Source organism: Prionailurus viverrinus, chromosome F2 (assembly GCF_022837055.1).
Source record: "Prionailurus viverrinus isolate Anna chromosome F2, UM_Priviv_1.0, whole genome shotgun sequence".
Taxonomy (NCBI): domain Eukaryota; kingdom Metazoa; phylum Chordata; class Mammalia; order Carnivora; family Felidae; genus Prionailurus; species Prionailurus viverrinus.
In genome coordinates this window covers 80567813-80588807 of record NC_062578.1, presented here as the reverse complement: position 1 = coordinate 80588807, position 20995 = coordinate 80567813, and the positions used below count along the sequence as shown (strand labels likewise).

Genomic DNA, 20995 nt, shown 5'->3' with positions numbered 1-20995 from the left:
TACCTTCCCGGTGTCCCAGCAGCAAGCTGGGGGTCACACGTGCCTGGCCCACGGTGAGGACTAACCGGGACGGCACACGTGGTTCTTCCCAAGGAATTGCGGGAGAGCTTAAACTGATACACACGCTAGAAGGGGTAGTTAGTCGTTTTCTGTTGGTGTGAAGAGATGTCCTCGGTAACCAGGGTGGATTCATTGCTGTCACAGAGCACACAGTCGTGAACTTTCTGCTTAAGAGGATGGGAACGGAAGACGGGAGGTTAGATTCTTGTATGTTTTGGGGTGATAGAAGGATTTAGGTTCTAAAACCTCGCTGGCCTGGCACCGAGTCGCCCTCCGGGATGCCCTGGTTCCTGTTTGTGAAGTGTGGACAACTCGTGTCCGAGACGGGGGATGTGAGGACAGACGAGGAGGTACCCGGAGTCGCGCCCAGAGCGTAGTAGATGCTTGATAAACACAGCTTCCTTGGTTGAGATGGTGGAGACAGCTTGTGGAAGACGGAGTCGTCGTCTCCACGTGGATGCTCCGTGTTTTTGCCGTACAACACCTCGCGTCGAGTTACAGCTCGGTGGAGGGGTTTCCACGAAGACTGAGTGTTGACACTGAGCTAGTGTTGTATTCATCTGTTCGTTCCTTCCTTCCGCGGTTGCACGGAAGCTGACACAAGCCCTGCCCTGGCGATGCTCACGAGCTGGCGGGAGGGGCAGTGGCTGGTCAGAGAATCACAAAATAAGTACAGAGTCACAGCTGGTAAGCGTTACAGGGAAGCACGAGAGAGAGACACCCGGGGGCGGTTTTCGTGTGTCCTCGGGGCTTTCGTAAAGCGCTCGGGTCGCGTGGCCAAATGTCTTGACAAGCTCTTGAAAGAACCACACGTCCACGGAGCAGGACGGCAGTGGACAGTGGCCATCCCAGCCATTCGGGGGGCGCCTCAGCGGAAGGGGGGTGGCGATTTACGTTTCTCGAGGATTTCCTAAATTCCTCCTTGGACTTATTACAGTATGTGTAATATTATTGGCTAAAGACAGATGGCGGGTCAGAGGGGACATCTTTGATGTATGGGGGAAAGTTTATTAAAACAACTTTTATGGGGAAGTTTTCTTTTTACAGATCACGGGGGTGGCTTGGGGACCATTTCTCAAAGAAATAGTGTTTGAAATGATGGTTGGATTTTCACAAAAGTCTATTTAAAAATCTTTTGTGGGTGAAGTTCTGGGAGTTTGCAGTGAAGATAGAGAATAACCTTGTTAGTCACTGGCATGAGGGTGGTTGGATGTTTGTTTTGTGCTTCGTCCTGAAGCTACGTGTGTGACATGTATCCTGTACGTGCTGTTTTGTTCGCTAAAATGAGGTTAAAGTATTTTTAGACTGGTTCTCGTTCAACCACAAAACTCGAGCGAGGCGTTTTGGTGGCAGTCCTCCTGCCGACTCCCCTCGCCTTGCGTGCGGCCCTGGGCACCGGCCAGGACCCCACCGTCACCCAGGAACACCTGCCTTGCCCAGGGCCGTGTCCCCTCGCCCCCAGAGCGACTGGCCCCTCCCTCTCGGGGTTGCCTCTCAGGGCCACTTCTTCGGGCGTGGCCGAGAACCGGGCGACGGATTGGAATTTCCCAGAGGGTTTTTACCACGAGGGGAAAAAACGAAGAGTTACAGGAACCGTAGCCCGCGTGAAGGTGACACATTTCTAGAGAAGGGCTCTGTGACTCCACGGTTGGCTGCTCTCCTCGCAGGGCCGTCCTTCCGCCGCCTCGTCTGCGAGCCTGCCCGGGGCTTCGTCTGGGTTCTCCTCCCCTCATCCTCGTTCAGGGCGGGAGGCGCTGGGCACACATGCCCAAGGGAGAGGAGCGGACGGGAGCGCCTCCCGAGGGTGTGGACACATCTTCCTGCTGGAGAAAGGGAGGGCGTCACTTCCCACTTCCCAGGCAGGGACTCGCGGTCGGGGTCTGCGCCGGCCTTGGGGTGTCCTCTGAGCCCGCTGCCCTCTGGGCTGACGGTCACTGTCACGCCGAAGCGCCTCGGTGAGGCCAGCGGAGCCCTGAGCACGGACGCCCGGCTCCAGTGTGCTGAGAGTGCACCCCCCCTACACGGCGACCCGGCACCCCTGCTAGGCTCCGCCCACCTCAGGGGCGTCCCCAGCCTCGCAGGTCTGGGGGCCGAGCACCGGGGCCCGTACAGGGTGTCTGCGCGTCCCAGCTGGGCTCTTCTCAGCCGCGGTGCCTGAACCGGATGTCAGGGCACAAGCACCTTGTCTGGGCGTCTGGCCAGATAAAAACGCATCCCTCCGGGAACTTGGGCGAGGTCTGGTTTTGTTTTTGTTTTTGATCGCAGCTGGCTCCTTGGCCGCCCCGGGGTCTCGCACTGCAGTTCTGCAGAGCGTGTGTCCTCTTAACTGGCTCTCCAGCCGACGGGAGCAGATGTTCCTTTCTGCATTCTTGGTGCTCCGTTCTGAGATTGCCTCCGTTCGTTTCACCGGAAAGGCTGCCGTGACTGTGTGTAATGCAGCTCCGGCGGCTTGGGCCGCCGTAAGCGAGACCCGCCCGTGTAGGCAACAGGTGAATTCGCCAAGTGGCAGCCGTGCGTGCTGGGTGCAGCGGGAGAGGGCTGCTCTGACAGCATCCGCGTTGCGGTCTGTGCCCCGGCCAGTGTCAGAACCCGTCCTTTTCTGGCCTGTGGGGGAAGCGAGGTGTGCGGGAGACCCCCCCACCCCCGGCCCTGGGTGGTGGTGTGGCCCTTCTCGGCCACCGCCTGGCTGGGACCCTGACAAGTCCCTCTTCCCTCCTCAAGAGATGTCCAAAAGCGTGAGGGAGCTGATGTCCGTGCCCGGCTTGGCCCACGTTGTGGCACGGACGGGCTGGATGGCCTTGAGCTATTTTTGTCACTTTCTTTTGCCTTCATGGTTTCTGGCCGATGCCCAATACCACGCACACAGAATTCTAAAAGGAAAATAGAGGCTATGGGACGCTGATACTCATGCTCACTTGGAGGTTCCGGAAAGAGCTATACGGTAGCCTTATGGCATCTGGTGGCAAATCTTCACATACCCCAGTCCCACCGAGACCCGGGTGCTGGGCGGCCGGGCTCCCTCCGGTGCCCTGTGCCAGCCCCGTGGCAAGTACAGATGGGGGTACAGTGGTTCGCTTGCCAGCAACCAAAGCTGCTTAATTGAAGAGCCAGACTCCGCATTTATTTAGCGACTCTGTGATGTAGATTTTTCTTGAGGAACGTTTAAGTCACCCAGGAGCCAAGGGTCACGTAGGTCTTTTTGTTTCTGAACGTCCTGGACTCCTAGTCGTGGACTCCTAATAAGACGTAGTGGAAGGAACGCCACCTGCGGGGGGCGGGGAGGGGGGCAGGAAGTCTCAGCCCCCCTCTCAGTGTTCATTCTCCCCACCCCCACCCCCAGGCAGAGCCCCCAGACCCGCCTGGAGCCAGGCTCGAGGTCCGTGACTCAGAGCAGGTTGGGGAAGGAAGGGTGACTGACTCTCCTTGGTTTCCACGGTGACTCCCGGCCCCAAATTCTGCTATTTATTATGTGTCATCTGTGGTCGGGGCTGTTGCTCTTGGCCTGATGGCGTGAGCTGGTGCCCCACCGCAGGCGGGCAGTGGGGGTGGGGGCGCAGCCGCGTGGTCCCGCGTGTGCCTGCGTGTGCCCGCGTGTGCCCAGGCCTAATGGGTCACGCAGGGATTTTGGAAATTCCGTTCCACCTGCTTAAGGATTTAGAAAACAGCAGAAACGAAGGGCTTCTCCGAACAGCCATGCCTGTCTGCTGCTTGCCTTCCGTGCTGGTCACCAGACGGACTTGCCGGGGACAGCGGCCTCCCCCGAACTGACTCCTGGGCCCGCGTGTAGCTCGGGTCCTGGGACACAGATTGGCCTCGCGTCGTAAACACGAGGCCGTGTCGCGAGTCTGCAGCGGGACGTGTGCTTTCCGAGGCCCGACTCCGAGCCCCTGCCTGGTAGGCAGCCTGTGTGACGGGCTTGGGGAGCCGGCATGGCAGCCAGTGAGCCGTGAGCCCACGTCTCGTCAGGGACAGACGCTCTGGGGCGGCCTCGAGACAGCCCCATTCTGAGGCCCGCAGGGCGTGGTGCTGTCCGCAGACCCTCCCGCCCTCCGCAGGGCCACAGACACCGGGAGGAACTGAGACACCAGTTCCTCTGCTTCCAGATGAGGCTGTGCCGTCCCCTGACAGCAGGCGGTTCTCAGGCATGCGGGGTCACGAACCCCTTTGTCAGTCTGGTGAAGGCGATGGGCGGGTCCCTTACCAGAATCCTGTTTTTCAAGGCACAGAACAAAATGTGTAGGATGACCAGGAAAGCCGGTCATGTCGAGATACAGTCATCAGAATATGACAGCAAATGTTACCACGTTTTGTAAGCGGCCCACCAGCGGGCCTCATAAATCTCATGATTTTGAAGTAGCCGTGAATTCAGACTTGCTCTGTGGTGTGTGTAACGGCCGCCACATGACGTGAGGGTCCCAGTGTCTCCACGTGTCTGTGTTCATAATGGAAAGAAGCGCTACGTGTCACTTGCTCCGTCCCGTTCACAGACCCTCTGAGCTGGCTGCGTGGATCCCCGGCTGGGAGCTCCTGGCGATGTGTCCTGGAAGGGCCCTCGGCATGGTGGGGAGCCCAGGACGCCCCCAAGGCCTGCTTTGCTGTGTGCGGGCTCAGGAGGCACGCGTCCCCAGCCGAGCCTTGAAATGATGGCGTGCCAGTGGTCAGGGGGCCTCTGACCTGCTGGGCAGGGTAGCAGGGAGGGCGGAGGTGAGGGACGGCGGCAGGTGGCAGGGTGGGGCTCCGCAGCAGCACTGGGAGGGGAGCCCTGCAGGCTCGCGTCCTATAGACCTTGAGGCCCAGGATCTGGGCTTAGGCCCTGGTTCTGTTCTGTCTCTGCCTGCCCCCCCCCCCCCCCCCCCCCCGGTGCTCCGGGTTGCTGCCTGCAGCCTAGGGTCAGATTGAGGAGATGAATTGGTCAGTGAGTCCATCGTTCTCGAGGCTGGGAGCCTGGAGGGGTGAAGGTGGGCTGTGTTTTCAGTGTGTAGGGAGAAGGGTGGGCCAGGAGGGCGCAGGGAGAAGGCGGACGCGGTGGGAGCCACACGGCTCAAGCTGTGGAGGGTGGCCCGCCTGTGCACTGAGCCCTCCCGCTGGCCCCTGCTTCCTCTCGAGGATGTAGGGAGAGATGTTTCTACGTGGGTCGTCGGCACAGCATTTCATTTTTAAAATGAAAATTTGGAAACCACTGAAATGCATCCGCAGGAGATGGCTCAGTGAGTAATGTGGTCATTAAAGATTCATTTCGGAGAATTGTATAATATGATGTTAAATGAAAGAAGCCGCTACAAGTCTGCATGATTCTGTGTTAGCACGGGTGCACATGTTGTGTCCTATGGGTATGTAGAAGACCGACATTTCAACAGGACCATCTCCGGTGGCCTTGTATTTTCTCCGTGTTTTTCTGTATCTTCTGTTCTAAAAACTACAGTAAGTGAAAGCAGTCACCCAGTCTGTGTCTACCATTGCAGGCAAAGACACATTGGTTCAGGGGGCCGTCACCTGCAGGTGCTGCTTTGCTTTAGAAGGTGCTCCGTGAGGGGCGCCTGGGTAGCTCAGTCGGTTGGGCATCTGACTTCGGCTCGGGTCATGATCTCATGGTTCGTGGGTTCAAGCCCCGTGTTGGGCTGTGTGTTGACAGCCTGGAGCCTGCTTTGGACTCTGTGTCTCCCTCTCTCTCTGCTCCTCCCCCACTCACGTTCTCTCTCTCTCCCTCTCTCTCTCTCTCTCTCTCTCTCTCTCTCTCTCAAAAACAAATAAACATTAAAAAAAAAAAATTTAGAAGGTGCTCCATGATCTCTAGCCAGGTGAAGAAGACAGGTGAGGGGTGGGGTATCCTGGGTGCCCCTCCCACCCCCCCCCCCCCCCCAACAAGCTCTCAGTTATCTGGTCCATCCTTCACGAGATAAGATGCGTGTGAGATTTTCTGGAAGGGAGCCACCTTCTTCCTCTCGGAGGGGCTCCTAGCTGTGCGTGAAGTTGTGCTGTGGCGCCCCGCTAGTGTGGCCGGCCGTGTCTCCTCTCCCCCAGGAGACTGAAACCTGTACCCTGCTCCTGCCACAGTGCTCATCATATAGCAAAGGGGTCAGAGTGTCTCTGGATCCTCGGTTCTGCGACCTCCCAATTCCAGGTAGGAGAGAGGAAAGGTAGATTGTGTGGGTTGAAGCCTGAGCCACGGGCCTCTCGGTGGGGTTAGGGCATCACTCTCTCAGGGGCCTGAAAGATCTCCACAGCAGGCCCTGCCCCAGCCTGCCCGGAGCCCATCTGCAACACCTCCTTCTGGGCACGGTGGGCACTGGTGCCCTCCTGGCCCCTCCCCTGCGCCTGCCCGGTGCCTGGAGGTGTCGCCCCAGCCCCTGCGCTGTGAGCTGTGAGCCCAGAGCAGCTGCCCTCCTCCACCAGCCTGCTGGGGGTGCTTAGGTGGCCGCAGGCAGGGGAACCTCCCAACATTGCCCACTTGCTCCTTGAGGACCCACCTGTGACCTGGCCCCTCCCTGCCCCAGGTGCTCTGTACCCCGCTTGCCTGCCTTTACTGCAGGGCTGAGAGTCTGTTACCCCTGCCACACCAAAGGTAGTGAGTTGGATATGAGCAGAGCCCTGAGAGAAAGTTCTTAGCAGTATCGCTGCGCCGATAGGCCCTGAGCTGCTGGGGCGCCTCCCACCCCCACCCAGGGCACCCACCCGTTTGAGGACGTCCAGCAGACCTTCACTTGTCTCCTCTGGTCACCCCAGTTCCTTGTCCCTCGTTTCCGTCCCATACGGAGGCGGAGGGTGGGACCAGAGCTCCACCCTGCCCAGGGGGCTGCCGGGGCCGGGGTCCCACAGCCTGATCTGGGACCCTCCTCTGACAGGTTGGTGACAGTCTGGACCCCGTGGGGCGGGTTTCTCTAGGACCACGCCGTCCCGCAGAAGCCTCGCTTCAAACGCAAGGACAAGCCAGCCTTCCATGGCTTCTGGAAAAAACACCCAAACTTCCTGGTTGCTGCGGCCCAGTTACTCATACAGGAAGTCGATTACTCATTCACTATGCTTCCCTTTCACTGATTGAGTTGTGGCTCTGAAAACGGATCTTTTAAACACACGTGCTGACTTATGGGTAGCAGCTCCTCACACACTCGTGGCCCGCCCCCGTTCCCTGACGCCTTCAGGCTCTCGGGCGCCCTGCCCCCAGGACCTCCCCCGTCGGGAGTGGGGGCTGGCGGAGGAGTCGGTGACGGCCTACAGTCGCCCTCCCCCTCAACTGGGTCTCTTCCAGCTGGGACCATCCGGGGCTCCTGGGTGAGAAGGGAGGGGCTGCCCTTCCGTCCCCCGTCCCCCCCCGGATCCTGCCCCCCCCAGTGTGGAGGGAGCACCGACCCCCGGATCCTGCCCCCCCCAGTGTGGAGGGAGCACCGACGGTTCCCAGCGGAACTGTCTGTGGAGCCACAGGCGGGGGGGGGGGGGGGGGGGGGGGGGGGGCGGCAACTTGGGGGCGGGGCGGAGGGTGCGGGCCTGGGCGTCGCCGCACAGCTTTCACGGGAAGCTGGAAGCTGGATTTCTCGGTGAAGGATGGAGAAGCTGGGGAGGGGGAGAACCTGGAAGGTCGGGAGGATGGCCTGGCCTGGCACGGGCTGGCCGCTTGGCCACAGCTGGGGCGGAGGTGGGGTCTTCCTGCAGGGCCGGGTTGGAGGCCAGGTCCCTGCTGAGTGGACCCTCGGAGCCATGGCCGCGCTGGGGTGGCTCCCAGATCCTGCTCCTCCTACTCCTCCTCCTCCTCCTCGGGCTCTCACTCACTCAGTGGATGTTGACGGTGCCCAAGGCTGTGGAGGCCGCGACAGGCACCGCGCCTCTCCGGAGCCCCTGCTCGCCAGTACCGGGCCCGGTGGGCTCGGGGTCCCGCTGGTCCCCCTGCCCCCACTGCTCCGCGCTGTGGCGTATCTGCAGTCAGACTCCGTTCCTGCTGCAGAACCGGCGAGGGGAAGGGGGCCGCGGGCCGGGTGTGCTTGGACAGTTCATCTCTAGGCGATACTGGAATTAATTTTCAGAGTCAGTCTGTGCCAACTGTGGTGAAGGTGTGTGTGCTGTGCAGCATTTGGCTTCCGGCAGCATTTGGCTTTCACGCTGGAACGTCATCCACCTGTTGGGGCCAAGAGCTGACCGTCCCGCGAGAGTGACCTTACCCCCGTGTGCCGTCCTGCCCCTTCCTCACGCACGGGCGCTTCTGGGCAGCGTCACCAGCGTTGGGTCCTCTCTGGCGTTTGGTTCGCGAGTCCCGCTTGTGTTGGCGCTCCACGCTCGAGGCTGACTCTCTGTAAAGTACAAACACGGATCTGAGATCTCTCCTAGGATCGAGGCTGGGCAGGGAGGCATAAGACTGCTGGGGCCTCGGGGCACCTGGGTGGCTCAGTCGGTTAATTGCCACACTCTTGGTTTTGGCTCAGGTCGTGATCTGGCAGTTCATGGGTTCGAGCCCCACGTCAGGCTCTGCACTGACAGCATGGGGCCTGCCTGGGATTCTCTCTCTTCCTTTCTCTGCTCCTCCCCTGCTGTGCTCGCTTTCTCTGAAAATAAATAAACAAACAAACTTAAAAAAAATAAAGCTGCTGGGGCCTCGCCCTACTCTGCTTCGAAAACTGTTAGAGTGGGGCGCCTGGGTGGCGCAGTCGGTTAAGCGTCCGACTTCAGCCAGGTCACGATCTCACGGTCCGTGAGTTCGAGCCCCGCGTCGGGCTCTGGGCTGATGGCTCAGAGCCTGGAGCCTGTTTCCGATTCTGTGTCTCCCTCTCTCTCTGCCCCTCCCCCGTTCATGCTCTGTCTCTCTCTGTCCCAAAAATAAATAAACGTTGAAAAAAAAATTAAAATACAGACCATCTTTAAAAAAAAAAAAGAAAACTGTTAGAGCTTTCACTTGTGATTGTATACTCCATACATCTTCCCATGAGCTCTCAGTATTTTCATTATTAAAAGCTAGAAGCGGGGTGCCTGGGTAGCTCAGTCGGTTAAGCATCTGACTTCGGCTCAGGTCATCATCTCGTGGTTTATGGGTTCCGGCCCCACTTCGGGCTCTGTGCTGACAGGTCAGAGCCTGGAGCCTGATTCCGATTCTGTCTCCCCCTCTCTGCTCCTCCCCCACACACTCTCTCTCTCTCAAAAATAAACAAACATTAAAAAGAAATTGAAAAGCTAGACGCAAGGAAGAAATATCTTGTGAAGTTATATATTTCATGAATGTGTTACCGTTGCGTTTTTTTCTGCTGCTTTCATTAATACAAGTCAGTGGACAGTTTTCCATGTTTTCTATGGCACATGTGTGAGGAATTCGTGCTTTGCAGGTGGGGGAAGTAGGTCCAAGCAGAGAACTGGGCTCCAGGCATCTCTGTGCCAGCGGTTAGATAGGAGGCAAGTAAAATCACCCACGTCTGCCGGGCCGGATGGCTGCTCGAGGCAGGAGGAAGTCTTGGCTCAGAGTTGGGCACCACCACTCTCTGTTGCCGTCTGAGCCTTGGACGGCTTCGCTTTTCAAAGGGAGCACCTTTGCTCCGTGACCGTGACACACAGTGAAGTATGTGAAAGCCCCTCGTAAACTGGAGAGCCCTTCAGTGCAGATATGACTCTGCTTCCTGGAATGGACCCTGGGCACCAGATGCCTCTGGCTCTGTGGCTGGACATTTCCTGGGGCACAGGTGTCACTTCTGTGGTTTAACTGCGCTCCTGTATTCACAAGATTCCCCTCACTGGCTAGGCGTCCCCTGAGAGCGGGGACCGTGTGCTAGCGGGCTCTCCTCAGGGGACAGAGCTGGGCGAGAGTGGAGCCCACCCCCGGACGCGGTCAGGGTCTGTAGTGCAAAGGATCACGTGTGAGCTGCGCTTACGAGGAGTAAACACGCCTGATCTGTCAGATGACATTCAGACACTGTCCTGGGAGGCGACACGTGGGTTATATCTGTCTCCCCGGTCCCAGGAGCATCACCCAGCCCCTAAGGGACATGCGAGCATGCTGTGGCAGGGACGGCGTGTTGTGTGCAGGTCTGTAGATACCATTCTCTAGGGTCGTAGGTGCTCAGTGAGACAGACCTGCAGGTTTCCGGATGGCGTAACTCAGGGAGATTAATAACCTTTAAGCATGTTCATTTTCTCATCGAGAACAAGACAGAAAACAATTCGAGAACTCTGGGTTTTTCTAGGTCATAAATGCAGTAAAAACAGCTTATTTTTAGTAGCCGTCATTTGTTTCTAGTAAATGTCAGTAGGGATTGAAGTACATGGATTTTTTTTTTATATATAAAGAGGATTTAAAAAAAAAGAAAACGTGAGCAAAAATTTAAGAGTATTCTGTTATTGGAAAAATTTTTAATTGGTTTTTTTCTAAGCGGCAGTTTGAACTTTACTAACATAATTGCTGAACATTTGAATTGGGATGAAGTTTCTTTCTACTGTATGTGGGAGGGTTGGGGGCAGGAGGGAACATTCCTTGATTAAATCAATGGCTTAAATAGGAACGAAGGAGGGACACCACCTTGATGACTTTCGTCCCTTTAGTTACATATGGGTAGTGCCCTGTTGGCATTGTCTCCTTTTCTGATAATTAACGTTGCCCCATCTTTCTCGTCTCTCGTATGCAAAGAAGGAACGTCAGTGTACACAGCAAATACACAGTGAGTTACTACAGCGCTTTAAAAAAAATTTTTTTTATGTTTATTTTTGAGAGAGAGACAGTGAGAGTGTGAGTGGGGGAGGGGCAGAGAGAGAAGGAGACACAGAATCGGAAGGAGGCTCCAGGTTCTGAGCTGTCAGCACAGAGCCCGACGCGGGGCTCGAACTCACGGACCGAGAGATCGTAACCTGAGCCGAAGTCAGACGCTTAACCGATGGAGCCACCCAGGCGCCCCAGCTCTTCTTTTTTTCTTTTTTCTTCTTTTTTTTTTGAGAGAGAGAGAGCATGAGCAGGGGAGAGGAGCAGAGGGAGAGAGAGAATCTGAAGCAAGGTCCACATTCAGCTTGGAGTCCGATTTGGGGCTCGATCCCACAATCCTGGGATCACGAGCTAAGCTGACATCAAGAGTTGGCCGCTCAACCGACTGAGCCACCCGCGCGCCCCTCCAGTGCATTTTAAGTAAAGAATTGGTTTGGGTTGAGACCCCCTCCTTTGTGGAAATGTGGCATTGGTCTGTTGCAGAGAAGGGGTGAACTGTGGTTTCCAGGGGCGGGAGAGATCGCGCGGAAAGTGGAGTCCTCGTGTCGACCCGAACACAGCCGTCCGTCCGAAGCCGCTGGAATACCTGCTGCCACGTGGGGAGTGGTGCTTGGGGCCAGGTGTGGCCGGGTGCGCGCACGCGTGTTGACGTCAGGAAGGCTCGGCTTTCTTGTCTCTTGAGGTCCTAAACATCCTCCTTCCTACTTCGGTGGTCCATTGTAAGGACGCTTTCTGAGTGACTTTGGCATCCCTCCCTTACCTGTCTGAACCCCAGCTTCCGGAGCTTGACCAGGTGTTTCTGGCCTTTTCTCGTGCACCAGGTGCTTTCAGGCCGTCGGGGAGGCAGACCGTCCTCAAGTCGCTCAGGTCCAGCTGGAGAGGCGGCTGGGATTCCAGCTCAGCGTAGCAGATTTATCCTGGAGATGTGAACAAGGCAGGCTAGAGACAGGAGAAGTAGGGAGCTGTGAAGAGTGAGGCTGGTCCTCAGGGTCGAGGAGGTCTTGGGTTGAGCAGCCAGAGACCAGGCTGAGGCCAGACCTCGCAGACGTGAGGGCTCCTTGTTGCAGCTGGGCAGCCGTGGAGGTGCTTGGACCCGTGGAGATCGGACCCTCTGGCCTGGAGGGCGGAAAGTGGTGGGCGGGGGGGGGGGGGGTTGCCTGGATGCCGAGACCCCGTTAGCAGGCTTCCCTAACTGCCTGTCAGGGCGAAACGGGGCCCCGAGCAGGGGCAGAGAGGGATGGATAGGAACGGATGGATTCCAGAGGAAGCAGGTAAAATCAGGACAGTCGTGTGTTCGGCTGTGCGTGCAGATCGTGTGGGGAAGGTCACGGTAGGGCGTGGGCCACGGCCTCACCGATGGAGGCACGGACCGTGGTTTAATTGTGGATGCAGCGTCAACCGTCTGTGAGCCTATATGAGAGATGACGGGGGCTGGGGAGAGAAAACCCAACGTTCCAAGGATCTGGGCAGAGCAAGGGAGGAACGGCCTGGAAAGGGAGGGCGTGGTGTAGTGGCACGTGTCCCCGAAGGGCAGAGGGTCCCCGGAGCCTGGCAGGGGGTCTGGGTGAAGGCGCAGACCTGGCAGGGCCAGGGGCACGAGAGTCAGGGTTTCCCAGGAAACGGGTGGACACAAGGCAGGAGGAGGCGAGGGTGAGCGTATGGGGGGCACGTGGGACAGCGGGGGTCCTTGAGGGCTGGGAGGGGCGGGTCACCCACAGGAGGGGCTCGCGAGCGCTCCGGGAAAGCTGGTGTTTCTCTGTGTAACGGGCGTTCTCTTGGCCGTTCCAGTGCTCGCGCCTCCTGCGCCGCCACCGCCACCCATCCAAGGATATGCCTTCAAGCCTCCACCCAGACCCGACTTCGGGACCTCCGGGAGAACAATCAAGTTACAGGCCAACTTCTTTGAAATGGACATTCCAAAAATTGACATCTACCATTATGAATTGGATATCAAGCCGGAGAAATGCCCGAGGAGAGTCAACAGGTATTCCGTCCTCTCATCCCTCATCGGTCTCGACCGGCTGACGCGGGTCCCGGCGTTAAAGTAATCGACACTTCCGTTCCGGCAGCTCCTTCCCCGGAGGTGTCCCTTGGCGTTTCCTTTTTGAAAAATGTTTTGTGTGTTTCCTTGTGTCTGGATACAGTTGTCAAGTGAGCTTTGACGAACGTGTGCACGTGCCCGTTGCCTCCTGCCCTCTCCATCGATCCCAGCGCTAAGTAAGGCCAGTGCTCCGCGTCCCTTTGTTCTGTCCCTTTCTGCCCTGTGAGATCGTCTCGCCCCACCTGCTCCCTAGACTCGGCCTGGTGTTTGTGGGACTGACCCGCACTGCCGTGTATTAATAGCCTCTTATTTTTATCGCCGAGGAATATTTCGTGATTTCTTTATTCATTCTCCTGTCGGACGCTCGGGCTGTCTGGGCTTTGCCACGATGAACGTTGTTCTTCCAGTCTTTTGGGGACGTGCATTTTCGTTTCTCCGAGATGAATACCCGGGAGGGAAATTGCTGGATCCCAGCGTGGGTGTAGGCTTAGCTGCACGAGAGGCCGCCAGAGTGGTCGCACCGCCTCATTCTCCCTCGGGTGGCGTGGGGCCTGCGCGCCCCGTCCCGCTCAGCACGTGGGACGGCCAGGCTCCTGGAGTTTCGCGTTTCAGTCTCATGGTTTCTTTGGGGGTTTTAATTTCCATTTCCTGGTAACTAGTGAGTTGAGCACCTTTTCATGTGCTTATAACCGTAATGACATTATGTTTACACGTTATGTAGTGTCACATAGTGTTTCTAATAAAGTGTCGAAGCCTCTTCCCTGGCTTGTCTCTTTGTTCCTGATTTATAGGAGTTTTTACTATATTTAAGGTCCAGGTCTGTAGTATTGGGAGTGTTTTCCCCTCGTTTGCGGCTTGTCACTTCACTTTTTTTTTTTTTTTTAATATTTATGTTTGAGAGAGAACAGGAGAGAGAGAGAGAGCGAAGGAATAAGCAGGGGAGGGACAGAGAGAGACACACACACACACACACACACACACAGAATCCTGGAGCAGGCTCCAGGCTCCAAGATGTCAGCACAGGGCCCAGCGTGGAGCTCAAACCCACAATGCATGAGATCATGACCTGAGCCAAAGTTGGGCACTTAACTGACCGAGCCTCCCGGGTGCCCCTGCTGATTCACTTTCTAAATGGTGTCTTTCAATAAGCAGAATTTTGTTAAGTTTGTTGACATCCAATCTATAAAATTTTGAAAATAGTTACCATATTATGTGTTCTCTCCAAAAAATCTTTGCCTATCTGAAGGGTACAGGTACTCTTTTTTTGTTGTTGTTGTTTTTTAAGCAGACAATTTGGGCTTGTTTTTTTATTTAGGCCTGTGATCCATCTTGGATTAATTTTTGTCTGTGGTGGGAGGTAAGGGTCTGTTGAGAAGACTTTTCTTTCATCATTGATTTACCTGGGCCCCCTTGGCGGGGGGGGGGCGGTAAATCAATTGATTGTCAGTTGCTACCAGAAAGTTCCCTGGAATTTTTTTTATCGTGATTGCTTTGAAACTGTAGATAAATTTGGGGAAAGTGGATACTGTTGAATCTTCTGGTCCACACACATGGCTATGTTTTCCATTCATGAGGTCTACTTTAATTTCTTGCAGAACTTACTGGTACTTTTCATCATAGAGGTCTTCCGTTTTATTCTAAGTGTGCTGTGTTCTTTGATGTTACTACAAATTGTATTTTAAAATTGCGTTGTCCACGAGGGAAGTTTCTCAGGGAGTGACTGCTGACAAGTACGGGGTTTCTTTTTGGAGTCATGACAAATGTTCAAAACCTAGATTGTGGTGCTCCAAGGGAGACAAAAACCCTGTGAATATACTAAAACCATTTAATTGTGCACTTTCAAGATGTTAAAAAAGTTTTTTTGTTACTTTCGAACAAAGACGGTTTTACTTTTTTCCAGTTTCTAAAGCATTTTTTTACTTTATTGCAGTGGCTAAGAAATCCACTATAAATAATGGTGAATGGATGTGGTGAAAACAGACATCCTTGCCTTGTTTCCACTCTTAAGGGGGAATCATTCATTCTCTCACCTGTAGTGTATTCTATTAGTCGCAGGATTTTCTTAGAGACCCTTTATCAGACCGAGGGAGTTCTCTCCCTGATTTGCTGAGAAGTATTCTCATCATCGGGTGTTGAATTCTGTCAAATGCTTTGTCTGGATCTCTTGGGATGATCATATAGTTTTTCTTCCTTTTTTCCTACCTCCTATTAAGGAGGTGTATTAATTACATTGATTTTTTTTTTTTTTTTACGTTAGAGTGGCTGGATTTTCTCGGAGTTAAGATGTATTATTTTATATGCATCGTTAGTCATGACTTATTATTTTTATATACTGCAGTACTTTGTTAGCATTTTGTTGTGAATTTTTGTGCCTCTGCTCCTGAGAGACATGGGTGTGTACTTTTCTTGTTAGGTTTGATAGCAGGGGCATGTGGCATTGTGAAAAGCTGGGACATGTTCCCTCCTCCTCCCAAAACTCCCAAGAGGAAAGATAGATTGGTATAATTTCCTTCTTAAATGTTCCACTGACTTTGTCAGAGAGCATGCACACGTGCGCACACACACATGCACGCACACACACAAGTAGGGGAGGGGCAGATAGAGAGGACGCAGGCTCCAGGCTCTGAGCTGTCAGCACAGAGCCCGACGCAGGGCTCAAACCCATGAAGTACGACATCATGACCTGAGCTGGTCAGACGCTTAAGCGACTGAGCCACCCAGGCGCGCCTCATTCCTGATACTTTAAATTTGTCTTTTTCCTCTTTTACCTTGATCAACTTTGCTAGGGTTTGTCAATGATATTCATGTTTTCACAGAAACAGCTTTTTTACCTTGTTGATTTTTCTCTTTTGTTGAATCCACCCGTCTGTCCGTTTTCTTTTCTCTGATATTTATTATCCTTCTATTCATTTTGAGGTTAGATCATTAAATTTAAACCTTCCTTCTTTTCCAATCCATTTGTTTAAAGCTATAAATGTCCCTCTGAGCCTGATTTTAGCTATAGCCCACGGATTTTGATACATTCTAATTTTAATTCAAAATATTTTCCATTTTCTTGTGAATTCTCTATAATCTATGGGGTTTTGTTGTTTTTAGAGATGTGTTCAAATTTTAACTCTTTGGTGTTTTGTTTTGTTTTGTTTTGTTTTGTTTTGTTTTGTTTTTGGTACCTGTTGATATTGATTGCTAATTTAATTCCACAAACCATAACCATAAAGTTTAGAGAACATACTCTGTAAGATTTCAGCCTTTTGAAATCTGTTGGGACTTATTTTATGGCTAAGTATGTGATTTATCTTGGTAAGTGTTATTCATCCGGTTGAAGAGAATGTGTGTCCTGTGGTTGGCGGGTGTGGGGATTTGAGTAGTAGTTGGCGTTGGTCTGTAGCGTCACGACAGTTCTTTATCTCCGTCCTCGTCGTATTGTCCGAGTATGGTGTGGGTTTTGTCTGTTTCTCCCTTTAGTACTGTTTTTGTTTGCTGTGTTTCAAAGCTCTGTTATTAGGGGTACGCATTTTTATGATTTTTTGTCTTCTGTGATAAACTGAACCCTTTATCACTAGGAAGTGTTCTCTGTATTTTGTAATTCTGATTATTAATACAATCTCATGGCCATTCTTAAGCTTGCTGTTTAGCTGATGTACAACTTTGTACAAGCTTTTACACCCTCAGCCTGTGTGTGTACGTACTCCAAGTGTGTCCCTTGTAGATATCATATAATGGGGACTTCCTTTATTTCTTGATTTTATCGGGTATGTTACGTTTGCTTAAATGTAACATAAATTTAAATTTAATTTTTTGTGGTTGCTATTTTTTTAAATTTCTATATCTGTGTTTTTTATTCTTTTATTTTAAATGTCTATTTATTTTGAGTGAGACTGGGGCAGAGAGAGAGCGAGCGAGTGCGAATGCCAGTCAGGCTCCACGTTGTCAGCATAAAGCGCCACGTGGAGCTCAATCTCCCAAATCGTGAGATCTTGACCTGAGCTGAAATCAAGAGTCGGACGCTTAACTGCCTGAGCCACCCAGATGACTCCCCTGTGAGAATTTTATAGTAATATAATTCTACTTACTCCTCTGTCCTTTTGCTATTGTTGTCATGCATTTTACTTCTTTATTCATTATGAATTCCATGGTGCGATGCTGCTCTTTTAAAGAAATTGGGAAAATGGTCTGTTCAGCCACAAATGAGCCTTACTCGGCTCTCTGCGGATCCGGGTTCTCACGTGGCGTCGTTCCCTTCCAGCCTGAAGAATGCCCTTTAGCCCTTCCTGTTGTGCAGGTGGGCCCGTGATGAATTCTTCCAGCACCTTTTTGAGATCTACAAATGTGTTTATTTCCTCCTTATCTTTGAAGGATATTTTGCTGGAGAATATTGAATTCCAAATTGACATTTTTTCCCCTAATACCTTAAAGTTGTCATCTTCATTAAAATTTTAATCTTCGTTATTTCAGATGAAGCTTCAGTTTACTTTTCTTCTTGTACTTCTCCTGTACGTAATTTGTCCTTTTTCCTCTGGATATTTTGTTTTAATTTTGCTTTTCAGCAGTTTGAGGTGCCTAATTGCGATTTTCTTTTTCTTTTTCCTTCTTGGTGTTTTCTGGATTTGAATGCTGATATCTTTCAGGAAATTTGGGTGAAATGCTATCATTTCTTCAAATACTTTTTCTGCCCCATTTTCTTCTCTATAGGATTGCAGTTATGTGTATTCTAGGCCATTTTTATGTTGTCTCCCGATCGTTGAGCCTGTGATTTAAAAAAAAAAAAAAAAATCTTTTCCTCCTCTTTCTTCAATTCAGGTAACTTTATTGATGTCTTTAAGATCACTTTACCTCCCCCGCCCGTTTTGTAGCTTCCAGTCTTCTGTACAATCGTCTAATGATGGTTTTTCAATTAGATAGTGTGCTTTTCAGTTTTAGCTTTTGCATTTGGTTCTTTTTCATAGTTTATATCCTTTGCTAAGTTTCCCCATCTGTTCACTCATTGTTCCCACCTTTTTCTTCATGACTTCTTGAATGTCCTTACAGTAATAGCATATGTAGAGCAGTCCTTGTCTGCTAATTACAACATATGGGTCATTTCGGGATCTGTTTCTATTGACGGGTTTTACCTTAGATTACATACCACCTTTTTTGCTTATTTACACGCATAGTACGTTTTTGTTGCTGTTGAACATTACGTGTGTTACATTGAGGGAATCTGGCTTTTGCTCTCTTCTCTTGTACCCTGCCCACAAATCCCGACTTCTTCTGCAGTCCTAGACTGTCCTCCCTGTCTCCTCAGTGCAACAAGACTGTCCTCTCTGCTGCACCTTCCTCCCGTGTTGTGGTTTGTAAACCGCTCGCAGGCGGAGTGGATGTGTGGCTTACCTCACCAGTTTCCCTTCCCTCAATAATCACAGTCTCAAACTGCCTCTTTTTCAATGCCGGAAATAGCCGTCTTGTTTTTCTCTAGTTCTGTAGTTGTTGAGGGTAGAAGGATAAGTTCAATGCCAATTACTTTGTCATGATCAGAGATCAGATTCTCAGTTGCAGTTTAAGAACTTAAATTGGTTTCCCAGTTTGTGATTAGTGCCCTCTAAAGTGCTCTTTGCTGTAATGTTTTTTTTTTTTTCCCCTGATTACAAACTTTGTAAGAGAAAGAATATTTGCGGATTCAGTTCCCTTATCTATAAAACCAAACAGTCGGATTTGCTCACTGTGACCGGTACACATTGGTCCAGGCTCTTTAGAGGGTTATTGGGTGTGAATATTAGAATAAAGATAGTATATACCTTCTGACCCACCAATTCTGCTTCTAAGTATTTATCCCAAGAAGGTATGGCTCCAAAGAGACCGTACTCGACGGTCATATAAGATCCTTTAAAACATGTGCTTACTAAAAAACGTGTTTCTGAGCAAAAACATTGGGCACGGCTGGTTTAAACACCCTTTTTTTTTTTTACTGGAAGTGTCTTCTGTGCCCTGAGACTCTCCCTGAGTGGGTTTGTACGTCGTTGACTTTCCTGGAGACAAACACGTGTGTGGATCAGTGATGTGAACGCACTCTGGGAGGTGGAACACGGAGGCGTGAGTAACCACGCACATTTCTGGGCTTTGTATTCATGTGGTGGCGTTTGGGCTCTTAGGTGATGAACCGCACTGTACAGGACGTTTCCTTTCATGAAGGAGGCATGACTAAGACGTTGTCATCTGGCAGCAGGAAAAGGCTGCTGGTGATTGAAACGCGATGTCTTTGACTGCACCGCTACGTTCTTGGAGTTACGTCCACAAGGTTCTAAAGTCACCCAGTATTTGGAAATTCCCTCAAGTCACACAAGTAGGTAATAAAGGTGGGGCGCGGACTGCATTTTCGTGGCCAAGGCCAGCCCACTTACCGGCATGCCTTGCTTCCCCCTGGGTTGGGGGCCAGCCTGAGCCTCGCTGCCTACTTAAACGTGTGAGCCTTCAGAATTCTCTACTTCACTCTTCCTTCTGGTGGACTTTGGCTAAGGTCCAATCCCAAGATTGTTATCAACCAGAATAGCATAGGGACAAGTTGGGTGTAAGTTCTGGTGCTGCCAAAACCCACCTTCACTTAATCCTAACACCTTCTAACTCAATCTGTCCTTCTTCCAACCTTGCTTCCAGCATGACCAGCCAGCATTTATGAAGCCTCCAGTCGTGAGGCAGGTACTGTGGCACCGGGGGTGCGGTGTGGGCAGGCTAGACCCCGTCCGTGTTCCTCGTGGGGAAGAGTCCAGCCATTAGCCTCTAGGACCCCAGGCGTGCGCTGCCGGAGGGAAGTTCGGGGCGGAGCAGGAAGGCGGCAGACAAGCACGGAGCTCAGCCTGTGGTCTGACTGTGAAGACGGTCTTCACAGCCTGTCCTTCCTTCCGCACGGCTGTCTCTGGGCAGCAGGGACCAGGTCTTAACTCTGAGTCCTTAAAACTCCGTGTAGTGCATGTGGTAGATGTTTAGGAGGTTCAGCCTGAAGCTCTGTGCGAGGCTAAGTGAAACATGCCGTCTGTCTGTGTTGCGATGAGTCCTGGCCTCATGTGCCCTCCGTGTCTGGCCATCCCATCCCCCACTGTTCACTGAGTGGCTGCTGTAGGAGGGATTGAGTATAAGGCAAGGTACCTCTTCCCCAGAGGCTTCCAGTATCATTGTGGGTACAGAGATGGTCACCCAGGATGGTCAGAGCGCGGCGCTGGTCTGGGTTGTGTGGGCCTTGCCGCCTGGGAGCCTTCCTAGGGGGTCAAAATCAGCAGCATTCTGCTCAGTAGCCCAGGACGGACTACAGAAAGAAGGTGTGTTCCTTGTCTTCTGACTGTCCTTTCCTTCTGTTTCCCTTGGGCTCTGTTATGTGGCCCTGGGAGGACACTGCAGAAGTGATCACTCTGGGGGGGGGGTGTGTGTGTGTGTGCGTGCGCGTGCACGCGCGCAAGTGGTGGGAGGGTGGGCGGTGCAGCACGACTGTGTCATTTGCAGCCTGCTGTTTGCTTCGGGCACTGTCCACTAGGGGGGCTGAATGTTGGTCCAGACTTTTTAGAATGTGGTTTGGTGTATATGTTAAAATAGTATGTATATTCTCTACTACTTTTTCTTTTTTTTTTTTTTAAGTTTATTTATTTTGAGGGAGAGCACAAGTGGGAGAGGGGTAGAGAGAAAGGGAGAGAGAGGGAATCCCAAGCAGGCTCCACGCTGTTAGTGCAGAGCCTGATGTGGGGCTCAAACTCATCAACTGAAACCAATTGTCAGATGCTTAACCAACTGAGCCACCCAGGCCCCCCCGTATACCCCTCATTTCTAAGTATTTATCCCAAAGAGAGGTGTACAAGGATGTCTAATATTGTGATGGAAAAAAAAGCAAACCATCTACATGTCAGTAGGGATGGAACCATGGACGTGTCAGTCAGTAGAGATGGAACCATGGACACGTCGGTTGGTAGGGATGGAACCATGGACACGTCAGTCGGTAGGGATGGAACCATGGACACGTCGGCCGGTAGGGATGGAACCATGGACACGTCGGTCGGTAGGGATGGAACCATGGACACGTCAGCAGGGATGGAACCATGGACATGTCAGTCGGTAGGGATGGAACCATGGACACGTCAGTAGGGATGGAACCATGGACTCGTCGGTCGGTAGGGATGGTTAAGTAAACATCCTGTGCGGTGCAGTGCAACTGTGGACAACAGTGCAATGGAGTTTCACGTGTGAACGTGCAGTCTGGAAACAGACAACTA

At 52.5% G+C, this 20995-nt stretch overlaps 1 protein-coding gene across 4 annotated transcripts in view; it reads left to right on the top strand.

Annotated features, from left to right (window-relative positions):
* Positions 1–20995, top strand: part of AGO2 (argonaute RISC catalytic component 2) — a 116581-nt gene that overhangs the window by 39054 nt on the left and 56532 nt on the right. For 2 of the 4 annotated variants that reach the window (XM_047842384.1, XM_047842386.1), the window contains exon 2: positions 12512–12707. In XM_047842384.1, the coding sequence (XP_047698340.1) occupies positions 12512–12707 (196 nt within the window). Of the gene's footprint in view, positions 1–12510; positions 12708–20995 lie in introns of those variants that run through there. The other 2 variants (XM_047842385.1, XM_047842387.1) reach the window with 2 other exon arrangements.